Source organism: Ranitomeya variabilis, chromosome 6, assembly GCF_051348905.1.
Source record: "Ranitomeya variabilis isolate aRanVar5 chromosome 6, aRanVar5.hap1, whole genome shotgun sequence".
Taxonomy (NCBI): domain Eukaryota; kingdom Metazoa; phylum Chordata; class Amphibia; order Anura; family Dendrobatidae; genus Ranitomeya; species Ranitomeya variabilis.
Window position 1 is genome coordinate 573,596,820 of NC_135237.1, and position 25,341 is coordinate 573,622,160.

At 43.3% G+C, this 25,341-nt stretch overlaps 1 protein-coding gene across 1 annotated transcript in view; it reads right to left on the reverse strand.

Moving 5' to 3' along the window:
• The window catches only part of LOC143783141 (cytochrome P450 2C20-like), a 407,257-nt gene that overhangs the window by 283,688 nt on the left and 98,228 nt on the right, over positions 1 to 25,341 (reverse strand). Inside the window, exons 3-4 of the mRNA XM_077271460.1 lie at positions 18,784 to 18,946; positions 18,201 to 18,341 (exon numbers count right to left, since the gene is read on the reverse strand). Of these exons, the coding sequence (XP_077127575.1) occupies positions 18,201 to 18,341; positions 18,784 to 18,946 (304 nt within the window). The remainder of the gene's footprint in view (positions 1 to 18,200; positions 18,342 to 18,783; positions 18,947 to 25,341) is intronic.

A 25,341-nucleotide genomic window follows, 5' to 3' on the forward strand; every position in this document is an offset into this window, starting at 1 on the left:
TCAACATGTGTCTTTTCCACATTGGATACACTGGCAGGAACTTGTTAGTATAGCCAAGTGGTATAACTCTCGGGCGGCGGATCTTGAGGAAGCTGAGGATCTTGAGGAAGGTGCTTTTCTTGCTCAGTATATATGTGTTTTTTAATTTTCCCTTTTCTCCTGGTGTTTAAAGGGAACCTGTCACCCCCAAAATGGAAGATGAGCTAAGCCCACTGGCATCAGGGGCTTATCTACAGCATTCTGTAATGCTTTCTGGAATGCTGTAGATGAGCCCCCGATGTATCCTGAAAGATTAGAAAAGGAGGTTAGATTATACTCACCCAGGGCGGTCCGATCCGATGGGCATCGCGGTCCGAAAACTTAGGTAAGAAAGTGAAAGAACTGGGAGCACAGGTGGTCTTCTCTTCCGTCCTCCCAGTGGATGGCCATGGAATAAAGAGGTGGAATAAGATTCTGCAGGTGAACAACTGGCAAGGTAGATGGTGCCATCAGCAAGGAATTGTATTTCTGGATCACGGAGTGAATTATCTATACGATGGACTGCTTGCTAGAGATAGGGTGCACCTTGCGAAGACTGGAAAACATGTATTTGGAAGTCGCCTTGCTACACTAATCAGGAGAGCTTTAAACTAGAACATTGTGGGAAGGGAAGCAAAAGGCCATAAAAAGCCATACACCTGAAAACTACTATTGAGAATTCTGCTATTAGAAGTGGAAGGGAAGAATAAAGACAAAAAAAATCTAAATAATAAAAACATTGGAGAAAGAGAAACCAATTACAAACGAAAATGTTTCTATACAAATGCACAAAGAATGGGCAACAAACAAGGAGAATTGGAACTACTAACACAGGAGAAGAAATATGACATCATTGGAATCACTGAAAATTGGTGGGACGATACAAATGATTGGAATGCAAGGCTAGAAGGATACAACTAATCTGCAAAGAAATAGACTTGATAAACGAGGAGGAGGAGGTGTTGCATTGTATGTTAGAAAAGCGTATATCTGCAGAGAGATTGAAGCTTCAGAGTCTGGGAGTTCTGTGGAAACTGTTTGGGTAAGAATACAAGGAGAGAACAATGGAAAGGACACGATTGTAGGCATTTACTACAGGCCGCCTGTGCAAACTGAAGATATGAATGAACTCTTTATGTATCAAATGGCCAAGTTCTCCAAAAAATATGACATAGTTGTCATGGAGATTTCAACTATCCAGACATTTGTTGGGAATCTCTCTCAGCCAAAACTAACAGGCCAAGCAAACACTTATCCTCTCTTGCTGACAATTTTATCTTCCAAAAGGTAGAAGAGAAAACAAGGGAATCTGCTATCCTTGGATCTAATCCTAATAAATAGGGAAGAAATGGTTGAGGAGATAAGAGTGGCTGGGACCCTAAGAGGTAGCAACCATTCTATTTTAGAATTTTGGATAACTAGAGGAGGAAGACCTGTGAAGACTCAGACATCATGGTTAGATTTCAGAAAGGCAGATTTTAAGGGACTCAGAAAGAGAATCAGAGGGATCCAATGGCTGTATATCCTTAAGGATAAAATGTCCAGGATGGATGGGAAATCTTGAAAAATGAGATTCTCAAAGCACAATAGTTAACAATTCCGAAAAGAGGGAAGAATACGAAGCATGTAAGGAAACCAGGATGGATGAACACAGAACCTAAGCGCATGCTAAAAAGGAAGAAAGAGATGTTTATCAAATGGAAAGAGGGAGGCACATCTAAAGAAGAATATAATGCTGTCTGGAGAACCTGCAGGGTACAAATCAGATTTGCTAAAGCTGACAATGAATTAAGGCTTGCAAGATAAGTCAAAAGCAATAAAAAAGGATTTGGGATATGTCAAAAGTAAAAGAAAAGTCAAAGATGCTATAAGATTTTTACAGCATGAAAAATGATGAAATGGTAAGAAAGGATGTTGCGAAGGCAGAACTTTTAAATTTCCATTTTGCATCTGTTTCTCTCAGAAAGAAAATCTAACATCAAATGATTTTTACTTTCCTATTAAGGTAGTAGAAGAATCCAGGATATCTATAAACAGAAAGATAGTGAGGAAACACTTAGCTAACATAAATTAATTCAAGTCTCCAGGTCCAGATGAATTACACCCCAGAGTACTGAAGGAGATAGCAGAAGAAATTTTTGAACCACTCTCCATAATCTTTGAAAATTCTTGGAGAACAGGAGAAGTCCCAGAAGACTGGAGAAGAGCAAATGTTCCTATCTTCAAAAAGGGGAAGAAGGTGGACACAGGGAACTATAGGCCGGTGAGTCTGACGTCTATACCAGGAAAGATCTTTGAACAAATTATTGAACAACATAATAAATAATAATAATAATAATTTTATTTATATAGCGCCAACATATTCCGCAGCGCTTTACAACTTATAGAGGGGACTTATACAGACAACAGACATTACAGCATAACAGAAATCACAGTTCAAAACAGATACCAGGAGGAATGAGGGCCCTGCTGCTCGCAAGCTTACAATCTATGAGGAAAAGGGGAGACACAAGAGGTGGATGGAGGAAAAGGGGAGACACAACATGTATGTAAGTACCTGGATAAGATTGAAGTGATTAAGCAGAGTCAGCATGGGTTTGTATCTAATAAGTTATGTCAGACTAACTTAATTTCCTTCTATGACAGAATCACTGACTGAGTTGATCAGGGAAATGCTGTAGATATAGTATATCTTGACTTCAGCAAAGTATTTGACAAAATATTTCACACAATCCTTATTGAAAAAATGACTAAGTATGGAATGGACAAGGCAACTGTTAGGTGGATTCATAACTGGCTTAGTGATCGGACCCAAAGAGTGGTAGTAAATGGTTGCACATCCAGTTGGAAGAATGTCTCAAGTAGGGTACCACAGGGCTCTGTCCTGGGCCCTGTATTGTTCAACATCTTTAACAATGATTTAGATGAAAGAATTGAGGGTAAACTGATTAAATTTGCTAATGACACAACGCTAGGAGGGATAGCTAATACTAGAGAAGAGAGAGAGAGGATTCAATAAGATATAAATAAACTGGAGCAGTGGGCAGCAACTAACAGAATGGTTTTTAACAGGGAAAAATGCAAAGTGCTACATCTGGGCAATAAAAATGAAAAAAGCATAAGCAGAATGTGAAAAAGACTTGGGTATACTAATAGATCACAGACTGCACATGAGTCAACAGTGTGATGCAGCAGCAAAAAGGGCAAATACAATTCTGGGATGTATTAACAGAAGCATACAGTCTAGATCACATGAAGTCATTATTGCCCTCTACTCCTCTTTGGTCAGACCTCATCTGGAATACTTTGTCCCGTTTTGGGCACCACATTTTAAAAAAGACATCAGCAAACTGGAGCAAGTTCAGAAACGAGCGACCAGAATGGTGACTGGTCTGAAAACCATGTCCTATGCAGAACGTTTACAGGATTTAGGAATGTTTAGCTTGCAAAAAAGAAGACTGAGAGGAGACTTAATAGCTGTCTACAAATATCTCAAGGGCTGTCACATTGTAGAAGGATCATCTTTATTCTCATTTGCACAAGGAAAGAATAGAAGCAATGGGATGAAACTGGATGGGAGGAGACTCAGATTAGATATTAGAAAAAACGTTTTGACAGGGTGATCAATGAGTGGAACAGGCTGCCACGAGAGGTGGTGAGTTCTCCTTCAATTGAAATCTTCAAACAGAGGCTGGACAGACATCTGTCTGGGATGATTTAGTGAATCGTGCTTTGAGCAGGGGATTGGACCAGATGACCAAGGAGATCCCTTCCACCTCTAACATTCTATGATTCTATGACTCTATGATATGTACATGAAGTGCATGGGGGGGGGGCATATGGTAGAAGGAGAGGGCACAACTGAGGGGACCTGCCACCCTCCGACACTCGCTTCCTCCTTAAAACGAGGCCATCCCCATCCATGGCAAACTTGGGAAAACACAAAACACACTCAGTTTAACAGCCAGTTATCCCTTTAACAGGAGTCTCTGCAGTGGGTCCTTTTCCTGTGTAGGGGGTCCACATGACCATGGCCCTTCTGAGCACAGTCTCCCCCTCCTTCCTTGCAGTGGATTACAGGCCTATTTTGACAGTGGTGGGCTGTGTTTAAACATGAGGCCAGTCCAAGGGTAAGAATAGGGACAAAGTTCAGGATCAGGCAGTCCGACTGCCACATCCGGAGTCCACCGTCAATAACCTAAATGGAATCTTGCTCCCGTGATCCAGTAAGGGAGGCACCAACGGGTGCAAACAAAACTGGGAGGAGATAAAAACAAAAAATTGTGGCCATTAACATTGTCACTTCATTGTCGTTCATTCGCCATGAAGGGCTAACTGCCCACTTGGGGATGTAAAACAGGCCCTTAGAACAGCTGGGTGCACCTGGCACATATTAACATCATGCCTCAGTCTGGACATGGTCGCTATGTCACATAATGGGCCACATGGGGACTCTGGACAACCACATAGGCATTTGATGTGGATCCACTGGAGGAGGAGACTCTGCTATTCCTCCCTCTCCGCACTTCCTCCAGTGGTGGTCCTGCTTTGTGGCTCCTTGAGCCTCCGGCTCTTCTGAGGCAGTTGCGTCAGCCTCACTGCTCTGAGGTACCGCTTGCTCCTGTGTGGCCGGGGCATCTGCAGCTGTAGCAGCCCCAGCCATTACACCTGTGGGGTCCCCTGTGGTGGACTGGTTTCAAAGTCAGAGGCCATTCTTATGGCCACAGCGTAGGGCCCTCAGGGTCCTTGTTCCTTGATAAAGTCTACATAGTCCTCCTGTCGGAGGGGACCACGGAACATAAGATACCTGGCATTCAAATAGACCTTGGCCCCAGTGTGTAACTCCTGCAGGAAGCCATAGCCCCTGCGCAAATCAAGGTACCTGATGAGGCCGTGGGTCATCCAGCCTGCTGCTGTTCCTCTGCCATGGCACTGCAGTTCCTCTCGAATGCGGCTCTCCCACCGCCTTTCCTCCCGGCATCTTACACAAGGGGGTGGCCTTCTCTCTTCTGGCGCCAAATTTTCTGTATGACATTCACCAAAGGTGAAAGGTGGCAATTTCCCCATTTTTCGTGCCAACGGTCTCCATAGTAGTTGGCACAATTTGTAAATCAGTGACATCCGCCATCTTTACTCCTTTTGCAGTGATCCACTATCATCCGTCTGCAATACTGTAATGGCGGGCAACAAAGCACAAGTCCCAAATTCACAGTCATAAAATTCAGAATCACTGGCAGTCGACAGCACAATTTCTTCCAATTAACGCAGCACATCGCCCATTTCAGATTCTTAGGTCTTTAGGCTGTGGGATTCCATCCTGCCGAATATGCCAAGTGTAAGAAGGGGCACTGGGGTGGGTAGTTGTGGCCAAGTACCTAAAGGTACAGTACATAGGAAGAGTCCACTGAGCACACTATCAGCGAGCACCCCCCGTCCCTTGCACATAGTTAATCTGGACCAACACAGCTTTTCCCCACAGATTACCTTCTCTTCTGGTCACAGCAGTCCATGGTAGTCCAAGTAAATTAGATCGGGGAGGCCACCGTTGATCAGCGGGAAGAAAAATGCTTAATAAACAGGGATGGAATAGAACGCAAAAAAGAAAAAAATATCAAATAGTATAACACTGGATTCATGATTTTTCCCTGAAACTCTCCACAGCTCCACCCACAGCAGCAGTAGCAGCCAAAGAAAGACAGTAGTCCACACGCCGAGATTAACCCTTCAGAAGCATGGGTCCTTCCAGAGTCCTGGGGCCCATGCTGCAGTGTTCAGTCCTGTAGTCTTTGGGACCCTCCCTGAGTCCTGTGGTCCTTAAAGTCATTGAAGCCCAGGGCAACAGACCTCTCCCATATGGGGGGTCTGGCAGTGCCCCGTCTGTGAAACACGTCTGCCCTGGCCAGAGTCCCAGGCAGTTCTAAGGAAGCAACAGCTTCATCTCTCCTTGTGGCTGCAAGTCCAGGCTCCCTGCTGCTGCTGGACCAGCCCCTATCCTTAACTCTTGCTTTCCCTAAGCTAACAACAATAATACATAAGGAACATTACTGGCATAGCACAAGGTTACAGGGCAAATACAGCACAGCACATTACATCAGGAACAATAATAATAATAATAATTTTATTTATATAGCGCCAACATATTCCGCAGCGCTTTACAACTTATAGAGGGGACTTATACAGACAATAGACATTACAGCATAACAGAAATCACAGTTCAAAACAGATACCAGTAGGAATGAGGGCCCTGCTCGCAAGCTTACAATCCATGAGGAAAAGGGGAGACACGAGAGGTGGATGGTAACAATTGCTTTAGTTATTTGGACCAGCCATAGTGTAAGGCTCGGGTGTTCATGTAAAGCTGCATGAACCAGTTAACTGCCTAAGTATGTAACAGTACAGACACAGAGGCTATTAACTGCATAAAGTGTATGAGAACATGATGGAGGAACGTGATTATGTTGTTGTTTTTTTATTAATAGGCCACACAGGGATAATTAGGTTAATGCGTTGAGGCGGTAGGCCAATCTGAACAAATGAGTTTTTAGGGCATGCTTAAAACTGTGGGGATTGGGGATTAATTGTATTAACCTAGGTAGTGCATTCCAAAGAATCGGCGCCGCACGTGTAAAGTCTTGGAGACGGGAGTGGGAGGTTCTGATTATTGAGGATGCTAACCTGAGGTCATTAGCAGAGCGGAGGGCACGGGTAGGTTGGTAGACTGAGACCAGAGAGGAGATGTAGGGTGGTGCTGAGCCATGGAGTGCTTTGTGGATGAGGGTAGTAGTTTTGTACTGGATTCTGGATTGGATGGGTAGCCAGTGTAATGACTGGCACAAGGTAGAGGCATCGGTGTAACGGTTGGCGAGGAATATGATCCTGGCAGCAGCATTCAGGACAGATTGGAGCGGGGAGAGTCTGGTAAAAGGTAGGCCAATTAGTAGAGAGTTACAATAGTCCAGACGAGAATGAATAAGTGAGACAGTAAGAGTAAGAGAACAATGCAAACATTACATTACATGGCACGCTTAACATTAAAATACAAATACAGCATAATGACACATAAAACAAACAGGTACCTAACATATGTACATGAAGTGCACGGGGGCCATATGGCAGAAGGAGAGGGCACATATGAAAATGGTTTATGGATCACCATTATCGTCTGGATCTGGTACTCATGAAACAATTGAACTGTAAATCTGTTTGGGGCTGAATCATCATAAAGCGGTTAGTTTTCATCTTATTTCATCTACAAAATTTCCAGTTATTCTATGAATTCCGTGGTTTTCAATTCATAACCCATCTATCAACTGGTCATCGAGGACCTTTACCTTTCCTCTGAGTACTGTAGGAACAATTGCCATACCAATGTATCTGCTTCCAAACAAATTCAAATTTGTGAGATTTCTCAACAGAGTGATGATAGACTACCACCTCAGTACCAGCAGTTCAGTGAGTTCTGCCCCATCATCGTCCTTATGACTGTCACATTGAAAAACTTCCTGGAGTATCCATTCTATTTGGGTGAATTTACAATCTTTCTGATCCAGAATTAAAAGTATTAACCCCTTAATCCCATATGATGTACTATCCCGTCAAGGTGACCTGGGACTTAATTCCCAGTGACGGGATAGTACGTCATATGCGATGGGCCGCGCTCCCAGGGAAGCGCGGCCGCTCGCGGCTCGGTGTCAGCTGGCTATCGCAGCTGACATCCGGAACTATGTGCCAGGAGCGGTCACGGACCGCCCCCGGCACATTAACCCTCGGCACACTGCGATCAAACATGATCGCAGTGTTCCAGCGGTACAGGGAAGCATCGCGCAGGGAGGGGGCTCCCTGCGTGCTTCCCTGAGACGATCGATACAAGGTGATGTGCTCACCTTGTACCGAGCGTCTCCTCCCTGCAGGCCCCGGACCCAAAATGGCCGTAGGGCTACTTCCGGGTCCTGCAGGGAGGTGGCTTACCAAGTGCCTGCTTAGAGCAGGTGCTGGTAAGCCAGGAGCAGGGCACATCAGATCGCTGATCTGACACAGTGCTCTGCAAAGTGTCAGATCAGTGATCTGTCACTATACAGTGATGTCCCCCCTGGGACAAAGTAAAAAAGTTAAAAAAAAAAATTTTTAATGTGTAAAAAAAAAAAAAAATTCCTAAATAAAGAAAAAAAAATATTGTTCACATAAATACGTTTCTTTATTTAAATAAAAAAAACAATAAAAGTACACATATTTAGTATCGCCGCATCCGTAACGACCCGACCTATAAAACTGCCCCACTAGTTAACCCCTTCAGTGAACACCGTAAAAAAAAAAGAGGCTAAAAACAACGCTTTATTATCATACTGCCGAACAAAAAATGGAATAACACGCAATCAAAAAGACGGATATAAATAACCATGGTACCGCTGAAAATATCATCTTGTCCCACAAAAAACGAGCCACCATACAGCGTCATCAGCAAAAAAATATAAAAGAATAAAATAAGAATAAAGCGATGCAAAAATAATTATTTTTTCTATAAAATAGTTTTCATCGTACAAAATATAACAAAAATTATATAAATGAGGTATCGCTGTAATCGTTCTGTCCCAAAGAATAAAACTGCTTTATCCATTTTACCAAACGTGGAACGGTATAAACACCCCCCCACCAAAGAAATTCATGAATAGCTGGTTTTTGGTCATTCTGTCTCACAAAAATCAGAATAAAAAGCTATCAAAAAATGTCACGTGCCCAAAAATGGTACCAATAAAAATGTCAACTTGTCCCGCAAAAAACAAGACCTCACATGACTCTGTGGACCAAAATATGGAAAAATTATAGGTGTAGAAAAAAATATTGTTTGCGATAAAAAGCGTCTTTTAGTGTGTGACAGCTGCCAATCATAAAAATCCGCTAAAACAACCCACTATAAAAGAGTAAATCAAACCCCCCTTCATCACCCCCTTAGTTAGGGAAACATAAAAAAATAAAAAAAATTATTTATTTCAATTTTCCCATTAGGGCTAGAGTTAGGGTTAGGGCTAGAGTTAGGGTTAGGGCTAGGGTTAGGGCTAGGATTAGGGCTAGGATTAGGGTTGGGGTTAGGGTTGGAGCAAGGGTTGGGGCTAGGGATAGGGATACAGTTAGGGTTAGGGCTACAGTTAGGGTTAGGGCTACAGTTAGGGTTAGGGCTGGGGCTAAAGTTAGGGTTAGGGCTGGGGCTAAAGTTAATGTTAGGGCTACAGTTAGGGTTGGAGCTAAAGTTAGGGTTAAGGTTGGGGCTAAAGTTAGAGTTAGGGTTGGGGCTAAACATTTCAAAAATTCCTGTAAAACACCTGAAGGGTTAATAAACTTCTTGAATGTGGTTTTGAGCAACTTGAGGGGGTGCAGTTTTTAGAATGGTGTTACACTTGGTTATTTTCTATCATATAGACCCCTCAAAATGACTTCAAATGTGATGTGGTCCCTAAAAAATATTGGTGTTGTAAAAATGAGAAATTGCTGGTCAACTTTTAACCTTTATAACTCCCTACCAAAAAAAAATGTTGGTTCCAAAATTGTGCTGATGTAAAGTAGACATGTGGGAAATGTTACTTATTAATTATTTTGTGTGACATATCTCTGTGATTTAAGGGCATAAAAATTTAAATTTGGAAAATTGCAAAATTTTCACCAAATTTCCTTTTTTTTCACATATAAACACAAGTTATATCAAAGAAATTTTAAAACTGTCATGAAGTACAATATGTCTCGAGAAAACAGTGTCAGAATCGCCAAGATCCGTTGAAGTGTTCCTGAATTATAACCTCATAAAGGGACAGTGGTCAGAATTTTAAAAATTGGCCCGGTCATTAACGTGCAAACCACCCTTGGGGCTTAAGAGGTTAAAGGAATACCTAGACGAAAACTTAGGGAAAGGCTTTATTCAACCATCTTCTTCGCCAGCTGGAGCACGCTTATTTTTTTGTAGAAAATAAAGACTCAACCTTGCGGCCATGTATTGATTATAGAGAAATCAATAAAATTACCATTAAGAATCACTACCCACTCCCCTTAATCCCTGAGTTACTGGAGAGACTTGTTCTGCCAGACCTTTTGCCAAACCCAATCTAAGAGGGGCTTTTAATCTTATACGAATCTGCCCCGGAAATGAGTGGAAACCCGCCTTTATAACTAGATATGGGCATTTTGAATAACTGGTTATGCCTTTCAGCCTTAGCATCGCCCGTGCCACCTTTCAGCACTTCATTAATGATGTTTTTGAGATTTTTTGGATCAATTTGTTGTTGATTATCTTGATGACATTCTTATATTTTCAGATGTCCTGGAGGAGCATCGCAGACATGTCCAGTTAGTCCTGGAATATCTACTAGAAAACCATCTCTATATTAAACTCAAAAAATGTGAATTCGAACAAACCAGAACTCACTTTCTGGGATATATCATCTCTCCAGAAGGTCTGACTACCCCAAGAAATTTAAAAGACGTTCAGCGCATTATAGGATTTGCAAATTTTTCAGAAGTAATCTTACCAATTACTTCACTCACTAAGATAACCAAAGTGTTTTTTTGGTCTCCAGAGGCACAAATGGCATTTGACAAACTAAAGACACTTTTTACTTCCGCACCTTTACTTGTCCATCCAAATCCTGAACTGCAGTTTGTTGTTGAAGTAGACACCTCAGACTCTGCAGTGGAGCCGTTTTATCACAGCGAGCTGGAGACAAAATGCAGCTTCATCCATGTGCATTTCTTTCTCACACCATGTCAGCTGCAGAAAAGAACTATGACATTGGGAAAAAGGAACTGTTAGCTATTAAAGTGGCCTTCTCCAAATGGAGACATCTATTGGATGGGGCCAAACATTCAGTGACTGTTCTTACTGACCACAAAAATTTAGAATGTATCCGTACAGCTAAGAGGTTGTCTGCAAGACGAGCACGTTGGGCCTTATTTTTCTCCAGGTTTAATTTTATAATTTCTTATCGGCCTGGTACAAGAAATGGCAAGGCTGATGGTCTGTCCAGGATTTTTGTTGAACCTGGACCACAGGAGACTTTTAGCACTCACTGTACCATTCTACATCCAAAAATGTTTTTGAGAATACTGGACTCCAAAGAATTTTTGATGTAAATTAAAAAGGGATACCAAACTGACTTCTTTCTTAACTATCCTTCTAAAGACATTGATCTTTCCTTTAAAGAGGGATTTTGGATGCAGAACCACCAAATATATGTCCCCGAATCTGCTCGACTTGAAGTCCTCAAACATGTCTATGATTCTAAACTTGTAGGACACCCTGGAGTAATGAAAACGCAAGAACTACTACTTTGTTCTTTTTGGTGGCCTAATTGTAGGAAGGTTGTGAGAAAACATGTTTCTTCCTGTTTATCATGTGCATGGAACAAGATTTTTTTGTGGACCTTCCTTCCTTCCTCAAAAGAAATTACTGTTATCGTTGTTGTGGTGGATCAGCTCACAAAAATGGCCCATTTAATTCCAACTAAAGGAATTCCTACCGCTGAACAAACCGCAGAATTAGGGGTCAAAGAGGTATTCAGACTGAATGGAATTCCTGACAATATAATTTCTGTAGAGGCGTTCAGTTTATATCAAGATTTTGGAAAACCTTCTGCACAGCGTTAGGAATTACTGTTAATTGAACAATACCTGTGCTGTTTTATTTCTTACCTCCAGGATGACTGGGTGGACTATCTACCAACAGCAGAATTTGCATATAATAATTCCAAACACAGTTCTACATCCCAAAGCCCATTTTTTGCTCACTATGGCTTTCATCCGGGTTTTATTCCTAATCTTCCATTCAATACCTCAGTTCCTGCTATAACAAACAGACTTACAGAGCGGCAAAAAGCTCAAAAAAGGCCTAAGAAGATTATAAAGAAACAGCAAATAAAAGTCACAAAGCCCCTCCTACCTTTCAGGTCGGTGACAAGGTTTGGCTTTCTACCAAAAATCTGAAGACAAACGTACCATCTTCTAAATTTGGTCAAAAGTTCATAGGACCTTTCCAAATTTCTGCACGAATTAACCAAGTTGCTTTTCATTTAAAACTTCCTAGCAACCTGAAAATTCACCCTGTGTTCCATGTGTCCTTGCTCAAGCTATTCAATGAGAAACCTTTTCCAGGAACTCAGCCACCTCCTCCACCAGAAAAAGTATATGGTGAAGAAAAGTACATTATGGATGAAATTCTGGACTGCAGAAAATTTATAGGGAGACTACAATATTTGGTACAATGGAGGGGTTATGGACCAGAAGATAATTCATGGGATCCAGAGGGCAATGTCCATGCACCCAGGCTTACAAGAGCTTTTCATCTGAGACATCCGGAGAAGCCAGCACTTGAGATGTCCAGAGGCCATCCTGGAAGGAGGGGAGTACTGTCAGGATTTGAACTTAGCAGCTCCTGTGCACCAGTCAGCAGCTCTTCCCTCTGAGCTATTCAGCTTGCTGGACAGTGCTGTGCTTATCCAAATACTTGAACCTATGTTGTTGCTGATGTCTCCACCCTGAGCTCCTGTTGGTCACCACCCTGAGTTCCTGATTGTCTCATTCTGATCTCATACCCTATTTAAACCTGGCCTTGCTTTCAGTTCCTTGCCTGATTATTGAGCTACCTGCCTTTAGTCAAGCTTCCTTCCATCTGCTTTTCCTTCAAATGACACTACTGCTCCTGGTAAACAATCTCTGGCTTCCTTGGCTACGATTCCTGCTTATTTTTTCAAACTACATTGCTGTTCCTGTGTATCGACTCCTTGGCTGTTACAGACTATGCTACCTGCCTGGGGCTGCCCCTAGTGGTTGCAATATCACTACTCCAACCAGGTTACTCCGTAACACTAACTGCAGTTTCAAGCAGTCCATCTAGCTGCGATTTCTTGACAACCTTCGCCTGCCTGTTGTTTCCTGCTCTGTCTGCTTGCCTGCGGTTTTTTGATGTCCTCCTCCTGCCTGCTGTCTCCCAAACTGCACATACCTGCCTGAGGTCTTCTATTGCTTGTCTGTCTGTGTTCCATGTGTTCTTTCTACTTTCTGCACTGACGCCCATTTTCCGTGTGCCCACCCAAATCTTGAGCTTGGAGGATCTGCCTCACCTGCTGAGTCAAAAAAGCAGTCTGTAAGAGGAGTCATTTGGAGCAATTTATGAGTGAGAAGGGACATGTGGAGCAGTCTGTGAGATAAGGGAATAGAGCGCAGTCTTTTCCAGAGGGCTCATAGGGAGGAGGTATGTTAACCCCTTCCTGACATCAGACGTACTATCCCGTCGAGGTGGGGTGGGCCCGTATGACCACCGACGGGATAGTACGTCATACGCGATCGGCCGCGCTCACGGGGGGAGCGCGGACGATCACGGCCGGGTGTCAGCTGCATATCGCAGCTGACATCCGGCACTATGTGCCAGGAGCGGTCACGGACCGCCCCCGGCACATTAACCCCCGGCACACCGCGATCAAACATGATCGCGGTGTACCGGCGGTATAGGGAAGCATCGCGCAGGGAGGGGGCTCCCTGCGGGCTTCCCTGAGACCCCCAGAGCAACGCGATGTGATCGCGTTGCTCCGAGGGTCTCCTACCTCCCTCCTCGCCGCAGGTCCCGGATCCAAGATGGCCGCGGCATCCGGGTCCTGCAGGGAGGGAGGTGGCTTACCGAGTGTCTGCTCAGAGCAGACACTTGGTAAGCCTGCAGCCCTGCACAGCAGATCGTCGATCTGACAGAGTGCTGTGCACACTGTCAGATCAATGATCTGTAATGTCCCCCCTGGGACAAAGTAAAAAAGTTTAAAAAAAATTCCCCACATGTGTGTAAAAAAAAAATAAAAAAAATATCCTAAATAAAGAAAAAAAAAAGAATATTATTCCCATAAATACATTTCTTTAGCTAAATAAAATAAAAAAAACAATAAAAGTACACATATTTAGTATCGCCGCGTCCGTAAAGACCCAACCTATAATACTGCCCCACTAGTTAACCCCTTCAGTAAACACTGTAAGAAAAAAAAAAAACGAGGCAAAAAACAACGCTTTATTATCATACCGCCCAACAAAAAGTGGAATAACACGCGATCAAAAAGACGCATATAAATAACCATTTTACCGCTGAAAACATCTTGTCCCGCAAAAAATGAGCCACAATACAGCATCATCAACAAAAAAATAAAAAAGTTATAGTCCTGAGAATAAAGCGATACCAAAATAATAATTTTTTCTATAAAATAGTTTTTATCGTATAAAAGCGCCAAAACATAAAAAAAATGATATAAATGAGATATCGCTGTAATCGTACTGACTTGACGAATAAAACTGCTTTATCAATTTTACCAAATGCAGAACGGTATAAACGCCTCCCCCAAAAGAAATTCATGAATAGCTGGTTTTTGATCACTCTGCCTCACAAAAATCGGAATAAAAAGCGATCAAAAAATGCCACGTGTCCAAAAATGTTACCAATAAAAACGTCAACTCGTCCCGCAAAAAACAAGATCTCACATAACTCTGTGGACTCAAATATGGAAAAATTACAGCTCTCAAAATGTGGTAACGCAAAAAATATTTTTTGCAATGAAAAGCATCTTTCAGTGTGTGACGGCTGCCAATCATAAAAATCCGCTAAATAACCCGCTATAAAAGTAAATCAAACCCCCCCTTCATCACCCCCTTAGTTTGGGAAAAATAAAAAAATTAAAAAATGTATTTATTTCCATTTTCCCATTAGGGTTAGGGTTAGGGCTAGAGTTAGGACTAGAGTTAGGGCTAGGGTTAGGGCAAGGGTTAGGACTAGGGTTAGGGTTGGGGCTAGGGCTAAAGTTGGGGCTAGGGTTAGGGCTAGGGTTGGGGCTAGGGTTAGGGCTAGAGTTGGGGCTAGGGTTAGGGCTAGTGTTACGGCTAGTGTTAGGGCTAGTGATAGGGCTAGGGTTATTGCTAGGGCTAGGGTTAGGGTTGGGGCTACAGTTAGGGTTGGGGCTAAAGATAGGTTTAGGGTTTGGATTACATTTACGGTTGGGAATAGGGTTGGGTGTGTCTGGGTTAGAGGAGTGGTTAGGGTTACTGTTGGGATTAGGGTAAGGGGTGTGTTTGGATTAGGGTTTCAGTTATAATTGGGGGGTTTCCACTGTTTAGGCACATCAGGGGCTCTCCAAACGGGACATGGCATCCGATCTGAATTCCAGCCAATTCTGCGTTGAAAAAGGAAAACAGTGCTCCTTCCCTTCAGAGCTCTCCCGTGTGCCCAAACAGGGGTTTACCCCAACATATGGGGTATCAGCGTACTCAGGACAAATTGGACATCATCTTTTGGGGTCCAATTTCTCCTGCTAACCTTGGGAAAATACAAAACTGGGGGCCAAAAAATAAGTTTTATGGGAAAAAAAGATTTTTTATTTTCACGGCTCTGCGTTGTAAACTGTAGTGAAACACTTGGGGGTTCAAAGTTCTCACAACACATCTAGATAAGTTCCTTGGGGGGTCTAGTTTCCGATATGGGGTCACTTGTGGGGGGTTTGTACTGTTTGGGTACATCAGGGGCTCTGCAAATGCAACGTGACGCCTGCAGACCAATCCATTTAAGTCTGCATTCCAAATGGCGCTCCTTCCCTTCCGAGCTCTGTCTTGCGCCCAAACAATGGTTCCCCCCCACATATGGAGTATCAGCGTACTCAGGACAAATTAGGCAACAACTTTTGGGGTCCAATTTATCCTGATACCCTTGTGAAAATACAAAACTGGGGGCTAAAATATCATTTTTGTGAAAAAAAAAAAGAATTTTTATTTTCACGGCTCTGCGTTATAAACTGTAGTGAAACACTTGGGGGTTCAAAGCTCTCACAACACGTCTAGATAAGTTCCTTGGGGGGTCTAGTTTCCAATATGGGGTCACTTGTGGGGGGTTTGTACTGTTTGTTTACATCAGGGGCTCTGCAAATGCAACATGACGCCTGCAGACCAATCCATTTAAGTCTGCATTCCAAATGGCGCTCCTTCCCTTCCGAGCTCTGTCATGCGCCCAAACAGTGGTTCCCCCCCACATATGGGGTATCAGCGTACTCAGGACAAATTGGACAACAATGTTTGGGGTCCAATTTATCCTGATACCTTTGTGAAAATACAAAACTGGGGGCTAAAAAATCATTTTTGTGAAAAAAAAAAAGAATTTTTATTTTCACGGCTCTGCGTTATAAACTGTAGTGAAACACTTGGGGGTTCAAAGCTCTCAAAACACATCTAGATAAGTTCCTTAGGGGGTCTACTTTCCAAAATGGTGTCACTTGTGGTGTTTTTTAATGTTTAGGCACATCAGGGGCTCTCCAAACGCAACATGGCATCCCATCTTAATTCCAGTCAATTTTGCATTGAAAAGTAAAATAGCACTCCTTCCCTTCCGAGCTCTGCTATGCGCCCACACAGTGGTTTACCTCCACATATGGGGTATCGTCGTACTCAGGACAAATTGCACAACAACTTTTGTGGTCTAATTTCTTCTCTTACCCTTGGGGAAATAAAAAAATGGGGGCGAAAAGATCATTTTTGTGAAAAAATATGATTTTTTATTTTTACGGCTCTGCATTATAAACTTCTGTGAAGCACTTGTTGGGTCAAAGTGCTCAACACACATCTAGATAAGTTCCTTAAGGGGTCTACTTTCCAAAATGTTGTCACTTGTGGGGAGTTTCAATGTTTAGGCACATCAGGGGCTCTCCAAACGCAACATGGCGTCCCATCTCAATTCCAGTCAATTTTGCATTGAAAAGTCAAATGGCGCTCCTTCCCTTCCGAGCTCTGCCCTGCACCCAAACAATGGTTTACACCCACATATGGGGTATCAGCGTACTCTGGACAAATTGCACAACAATTTTTGGGGTCCAATTTCTTCTCTTACCCTTGGAAAAATAAAAAATTGGGGGCGAAAAGATCATTTTTGTGAAAAAATATGATTTTTTATTTTTACGGCTCTGCATTATAAACGTCTGTGAAGCACTTGTTGGGTCAAAGTGCTCACCACACATCTAGATAAGATCCTTAGGGGGTCTACTTTCCAAAATGGTGTCACTTGTGGGGGATTTCAATGTTTAGGCACATCAGGGGCTCTCCAAATGCAACATGGCGTCCCATCTCAATTCCAGTCAATTTTGCATTGAAAAGTCAAATGGCGCTCCTTTCCTTTCGAGCTCTGCCATGCACCCAAACAGTGGTTTACCCCCACATATGGGGTATCAGCGTACTCAGGACAAATTGTACAACAAATTTTGGGGTCTATTTTCTCCTGTACCCTTGGTAAAATAAAACAAATTGGAGCTGAAATAAATTTTGTGTGAAAAAAAGTTAAATGTTCATTTTTATTTAAACATTCCAAAAATTCCTGTGAAACACCTAAAGGGTTAATAAACTTCTTGAAAGTGGTTTTGAGTACCTTGAGGGATGCAGTTTTTAGAATGGTGTCACACTTGGGTATTTTCTATCATATAGACCCCTCAAAATGACTTCAAATGAGATGTGGTCCCTAAAAAAAAATGGTGTTGTAAAAATGAGAAATTGCTGGTCAAATTTTAACCCTTATAACTCCGTCACAAAAAAAAATTTTGGTTCCAAAATTGTGCTGATGTAAAGTAGACATGTGGGAAATGTTACTTATTAAGTATTTTGTGTGACATATGTCTGTGATTTAAGGGCATAAAAATTCAAAGTTGGAAAATTGCGAAATTTTCAAAATTTTCACCAAATATTCATTTTTTTCACAAATAAACGCAAGTTATATCGAAGAAATTTTACCACTATCATGAAGTACAATATGTCACGAGAAAACAATGTCAGAATCGCCAAGATTCGTTGAAGCGTTCCAGAGTTATAACTTCATAAAGGGACAGTGGTCAGAATTGTAAAAATTGGCCCGGTCATTAACGTGCAAACCACCCTTGGGGGTGAAGGGGTTAAAGAGGAGGCATAGAGAGCAGTCTGTGAGAGGGGAACATGGAAGGGGCAGTCTCTGATAGAGGGGTCATAGGGAGCAGTCTCTGGGAGAGGGTAGCATGGAGGGGGCAATTTGTGAGAGAAATCAATCATCATTGCCAAGAAGAGATCAGATGAAGGAACAAACACATGCAAATTTCTCTATGGACTTTGAGATCTATGACATCTCCCCTATTGGCTGACATCAGATTTTGGAATATTTAGATCTCACCCACCTCCTGTCTCTGACACAGCCTGCACCAGGTATTTAGACTCTGCTAATACTCTCATCTCCATGTTCCTTTTCCCCATTCCAAAATTCCTGAGAATAGTAATGGTGAAACGACGGAGTGATCGCCACCGTGGTCCATTAATACCTAAGAGGAAAGAACATGGAGACATTACTGGCTGCATACAGAATAACAGGTTTCTAGCACCTCACCTCATTACCATTATACCCCTTACAAGCCTTAAAGAAATACTGTCAGCCAAAGTGCCCCAACATCTGCCACAATGCCCCTGTTGTTGGCATCCTGGTCTACCCTTTTGGGAGGCATGCACTGCCTCATGAAGAATTGTGTAGGACCTCACAGTTTGAAAAGTATCGTTCCACTTTTGAAAAATCTGATGTGGAGTGCGGAGATGATAACTGTGCGTGTGAACTTACCTATGCCATGTTCCCAAGAGATTATAATAACTGCAGCTTCATCTCCCTCCTCCCCACCCCCTGTTTTGTATAGACTATACGACTCTAAATTGATTTCTGAGAAGGACAGAAGGACGAAGACACAGAGATCCTACATGATGCTTTAATCTCACCATATCCCTCGGTGGAGGCATGAAACACTGGGATCAGGGGGCGTGCACTGAACTGCTCGGCCTGATTTATCAGAGCGTCTTTCACCGTCTCGTAGCCGCACAGGACGACCACAGGTTCTGACAATTTCCAGATGGTGAACACGGAGCCATATTTTTGGCTGAGCTGATGGAGGAAACACATTTGATAAATTAACAAACAGCTGCCATACATTCCTCTTTCCCTAAGATTGGATCTCCGTAAAATTTTCAGGAGAACTTACAATTCACAAAGTCACTTTACAATGTAAAGATGGCAAAAATTTAAATTTCAAGAAAAATCAGATTAAAATTCTTTCACCAGTTTTATTTCAACCTCTTTACAATCCTTGTACAATTCAGTAAAAATTACAGCATCTTGCCATGACTAAGGACAGAATGATGTCCGAAACGCACAGAATGATGATAGAATTTTCACTAAATTCTACCTGCACTGTAAAGCCACTGAAATAAAAATAGTAAAAGTTTTAATCTGAAACAAGAAGAAATCTTAATTTTATGATATTAAGAATTTAAGCCAAAGAGGGGCCATTTCTCGATGACGAGGAGCAAAAAAGCCTTAGGCCCCTTCACATACTCATGTTTCCTATATGTTTGGCGTCAGTTTTCACACTTACAGGAGACACACATGCACATTAAATTCTTGCTGATCCCCACACCTCTTAGTTTTCACAAGGACTGTGTGTCCATGTGAAACACACTGTAACAACTCTGCTGGCATCAATACATGGCCTCCCATCCCTCACACACCATCTTACTCACTGCTCCATGTCATGTTGTGTTCTGTCTGTTGCCAGCTCTATATTCTATGCCTCTGCTCTCTGCATGCTTCCTGGCTGTGTGCATGGGGGGCAGCGCCAGAACTCTCTGGTTCTTATAGAATGAGGGTGCACCTGTCTATGTGTTCCTGACCAATTACCAAGAGGCCTCCAGTATTTAGGGCAGCTCCACCCTGTGGACTGGACCTGTGCAATGTGTTAACTGTTGTGAATTAGACTTTTTTGGCTCCCTCTTGTGGTCACTAGTGATATGACTCTGGGATTGTCTTTCCCTAGTTTGGCACCCACCTGGGTCGTTAGTCCAGGGGTGTTGCTATATAAACTTCCTGAACTCTCAGTCTGGTGCCTGGCATCATTGTAATCAGTTCTTTCTGTTTGCTCCTGTCTGCTGGTCCTGGTTCGTGCATAATTAAGCTAAGTCCTGCTTCCTTGTTTTTTGGTTATTTGTATTTCTATTATTTTTTGTCCAGCTTGTACTAAATGTGATTCCTGATTTTGCTGGAAGCTCTAGGGGGCTGGTATTCTCCCCCCGGGCCGTTAGACGGTTCGGGGGTTCTTGAATATCCAGCGTGGAAATTTTGATAGGGTTTTTGCTGACCGTATAAGTCATCTTACTATATTCTGCTATTAGTCAGTGGGCCTCTCTTTGCTAAATACCTAGTTCATTCTTACGTTTGTCTTTTCTTCTTACCTCACCGTTATTATTTGTTGGGGGCTTGTATCCAACTTTTGGGGTTTTTTCTCTGGAGGCAAGAAAGGTCTATCTTTTCCCTTCTAGGGTTAGTTAGTTCTCCGGCTGGCGCGAGACGTCTAGAACCAACGTAGGCACGTTCCCCGGCTGCTGCTATTTGTGGTGCTAGGATTAGATATACGGTCAGCCCAGTTACCACTGCCCTATGAGCTGTTTTTTTGTGTTTGCAGACTTAGAATTTATTTCTCTGCCATTGGGGTCATAACAGTATGCCAGGCCAAAGTTGAATGTTTAATGCATTGCAGAAGTGGGATTATAAGAAAGGAAATTCTGATTTTTTTTTTTCCCTTTCTTCCTCCCCTTTACCTTTGAGTGGCTTGAGCTTGCTGCAGACATGAATGTCCAGACCTTGATTACAAGTGTGGACCAGCTTGCTGCTCGTGTGCAGGGCATACAAGATTTTGTTACCAGTAGTCCTATGTCTGAACCTAAAATACCTATTCCTGAACTGTTTTCTGGAGACCGATTTAAGTTTAGGAATTTCAGGGATAATTGTAAATTGTTTCTATCTCTGAGACCCCGTTCATCTGGATACTCAGCTCAGCAAGTAAAAATTGTTATCTCTTTCTTACGGGGCGACCCTCAGGATTGGGCCTTCTCGCTAGCGCCAGGAGATCCGGCATTGGCAAATATTGATGCGTTTTTTCTGGCGCTCGGATTGCTTTACGAGGAACCCAATCTTGAAATTCAGGCAGAAAAAGCCTTGCTGGCTATTTCTCAGGGCCAGGATGAAGCTGAAGTGTATTGCCAAAAATTTCGGAAATGGTCCGTGCTTACTCAGTGGAATGAGTGTGCTCTGGCCGCAAATTTCAGAAATGGCCTTTCTGAAGCCATTAAGAATGTGATGGTGGGTTTCTCCATTCCTACAAGTCTGAATGATTCCATGGCGCTGGCTATTCAAATTGACCGGCGTTTGCCGGAGCGCAAAGCCGCTAATCCTCTTGTGGTGTTGTCTGAACAAACACCTGATTTAATGCAATGTGGTAGAATTCAGACTAGAAATGAACGGAAAAATCATAGACGTCAGAATGGGTTGTGTTTTTACTGTGGTGATTCTACACATGTTATATCAGCATGCTCTAAACGCCTAACAAGGGTTGTTAGTCCTGTCGCCATTAATAATTTGCAACCTAAATTTATTTTGTCTGTGACTTTGATTTGCTCATTGTCTTCCTACCCTGTTATGGCGTTTGTGGATTCAGGTGCTGCCCTGAGTCTTATGGATCTGTCATTTGCCAAGCGCTGTGGTTTTGTTCTTGAGCCGTTGGTAAATCCTATCCCTCTTAGAGGTATTGATGCTACGCCATTGGTGGAAAAAAACCCCGCAGTTTTGGACACAGGTAACCATGTGCATGACTCCTGAACATCGGGAGGTGATTCGTTTTCTTGTTCTGCATAAAATGCATGATTTGGTCATTTTGGGGCTGCCATGGTTACAGACCCATAATCCAGTCTTGGATTGGAAGGCAATGTCTGTGTCAAGTTGGGGCTGTCAGGGAATTCATGCTGATTCCCCGCTGGTGTCTATTGCTTCCTCTACTCCTTCGGAAGTTCCTGAGTATTTGTCTGATTTTCAGGATGTATTCAGCGAGTCCAGGTCCAGTGAGCTGCCTCCTCTTAGGGACTGTGACTGCGCTATAGATTTGATTCCAGGCAGTAAATTTCCTAAGGGAAGACTATTTAATCTGTCTGTACCTGAGCATACCGCAATGCGTTCGTATATCAAGGAATCTCTGGAGAAGGGGCATATCCGTCCATCCTCTTCCCCTCTTGGTGCTGGATTCTTTTTTGTGGCCAAGAAAGACGGATCTTTGAGACCTTGTATTGACTATCGGCTTCTGAATAAAATCACTGTTAAATTTCAGTATCCTTTGCCTCTGTTGTCGGACTTGTTTGCCCGGATTAAAGGTGCCAAGTGGTTCACCAAAATAGATCTTCGTGGTGCGTACAACCTTGTGCGCATTAAGCAAGGAGATGAATGGAAAACTGCATTTAATACGCCCGAAGGTCATTTTGAGTACTTGGTGATGCCTTTTGGGCTCTCTAATGCTCCTTCAGTGTTTCAGTCCTTTATGCATGACATCTTCCGGAAGTATCTGGATAAATTTATGATTGTTTATCTGGATGATATTCTGTTTTTTTCTGATGATTGGGACTCGCATGTAGAGCAGGTCAGGATGGTGTTTCAGGTTTTGCGTGAGAATGCTTTGTTTGTTAAGGGCTCAAAGTGTCTCTTTGGAGTACAGAAGGTTCCCTTTTTGGGTTTTATTTTTTCCCCCTCTGCGGTGGAGATGGACCCAGTCAAGGTCCGAGCTATTCATGATTGGACTCAACCCACGTCAGTTAAGAGTCTTCAGAAATTCTTGGGTTTTGCTAACTTCTACCGTCGTTTTATCGCTAATTTTTCTAGCGTTGTTAAACCTTTGACGGATATGACCAAGAAAGGTTCTGATGTTGCTAACTGGGCTCCTGCAGCCGTGGAAGCTTTCCAAGAGTTGAAGCGCCGGTTTACTTCAGCGCCTGTTTTGTGCCAGCCTGATGTCTCACTTCCCTTTCAGGTTGAAGTGGATGCTTCTGAGATTGGGGCAGGGGCCGTTTTGTCGCAGAGAGGCCCTGATTGCTCTGTAATGAGACCATGTGCTTTTTTCTCTAGGAAGTTTTCGCCTGCTGAGCGGAATTATGATGTTGGCAATCGGGAGTTACTGGCCATGAAGTGGGCATTTGAGGAGTGGCGTCATTGGCTCGAGGGTGCTAAGCATCGTGTGGTGGTCTTGACTGATCACAAAAATCTAATGTATCTCGAGTCTGCTAAACGTCTGAATCCTAGACAGGCCCGTTGCTCATTGTTTTTCTCCCGTTTTGACTTTGTGGTCTCGTATTTACCAGGTTCAAAGAATGTGAAGGCTGATGCTCTTTCAAGGAGCTTTGTGCCTGACTCTCCTGGAGTCGCTGAACCGGTTGGTATTCTTAAAGAGGGAGTAATCTTGTCAGCCATTTCTCCGGATTTGCGACGTGTGTTGCAGAGATTTCAGGCTGGTAGACCTGACTCTTGTCCACCTGACAGACTGTTTGTTCCTGATAAGTGGACCAGCAGAGTCATTTCCGAGGTTCATTCCTCGGTGTTGGCAGGGCATCCGGGAATTTTTGGCACCAGAGATTTGGTGGCTAGTTCCTTTTGGTGGCCTTCCTTGTCATGGGATGTGCGGTCATTTGTGCAGTCCTGTGGGACTTGTGCTCGAGCTAAGCCTTGCTGTTCTCGTGCCAGCGGGTTGCTCTTGCCCTTGCCTGTCCCGAAGAGGCCTTGGACACACATTTCCATGGATTTAATTTCAGATCTTCCGGTGTCTCAGGGCATGTCTGTCATCTGGGTTGTATGTGATCGCTTTTCCAAGATGGTCCATTTGGTATCTTTGCCTAAGCTGCCTTCCTCTTCCGATCTGGTTCCTCTGTTCTTTCAGAATGTGGTTCGTTTACACGGCATTCCTGAGAATATCGTGTCTGACAGAGGATCCCAGTTTGTTTCCAGGTTCTGGCGATCCTTTTGTGCTAAGATGGGCATTGACTTGTCGTTTTCGTCTGCCTTTCATCCTCAGACTAATGGACAAATGGAGCGAACTAATCAGACTCTGGAGGCTTATTTGAGGTGTTTTGTTTCTGCAGATCAGGATGATTGGGTGACCTTCTTGCCTTTGGCTGAGTTTGCCCTTAATAATCGGGCTAGTTCCGCTACTTTGGTTTCACCATTTTTCTGCAACTCTGGTTTCCATCCTCGTTTTTCCTCAGGACATGTGGAGCCTTCTGACTGTCCTGGGGTAGATTCTGTGGTGGATAGGTTGCAGCAGATTTGGAATCATGTGGTGGACAACTTAAAGTTGTCACAGGAGAAGGCTCAGCGTTTTGCCAACCGCCGCCGCGGTGTGGGTCCCCGACTTCGTGTTGGGGATTTGGTATGGCTGTCTTCTCGATTTGTTCCTATGAAGGTCTCCTCTCCTAAATTTAAGCTTCGCTTCATCGGTCCTTACAAGATATTGGAAATCCTTAATCCTGTGTCCTTTCGCTTGGATCTTCCGATGTCGTTTGCCATTCACAACGTGTTCCATAGGTCTTTGTTGCGGCGGTACGTTGTACCTGTGGTCCCTTCTGTTGAGCCTCCTGCTCCGGTGTTGGTTGAGGGCGAGTTTGAGTACGTGGTGGAGAAGATCTTGGATTCTCGTCTCTCCAGGCGGAGGCTTCAGTATCTGGTCAAGTGGAAGGGCTATGGTCAGGAGGATAATTCCTGGGTGGTTGCCTCTGATGTGCATGCGGCCGATTTAGTTCGTGCCTTTCACGCTGCTCATCCTGATCGCCCTGGTGGTCTTGGTGACGGTTCGGTGACCCCTCCTTAAAGGGGGGGTACTGTTGTGAATTAGACTTTTTTGGCTCCCTCTTGTGGTCACTAGTGATATGACTCTGGGATTGTCTTTCCCTAGTTTGGCACCCACCTGGGTCGTTAGTCCAGGGGTGTTGCTATATAAACTTCCTGAACTCTCAGTCTGGTGCCTGGCATCGTTGTAATCAGTTCTTTCTGTTTGCTCCTGTCTGCTGGTCCTGGTTCGTGCATAATTAAGCTAAGTCCTGCTTCCTTGTTTTTTGGTTATTTGTATTGCTATTATTTTTTGTCCAGCTTGTACTAAATGTGATTCCTGATTTTGCTGGAAGCTCTAGGGGGCTGGTATTCTCCCCCCGGGCCGTTAGATGGTTCGGGGGTTCTTGAATATCCAGCGTGGAAATTTTGATAGGGTTTTTGCTGAACGTATAAGTCATCTTACTATATTCTGCTATTAGTCAGTGGGCCTCTTTTTGCTAAATACCTAGTTCATTCTTACGTTTGTCTTTTCTTCTTACCTCACCGTTATTATTTGTTGGGGGCTTGTATCCAACTTTTGGGGTCTTTTCTCTGGAGGCAAGAAAGGTCTATCTTTTCCCTTCTAGGGTTAGTTAGTTCTCCGGCTG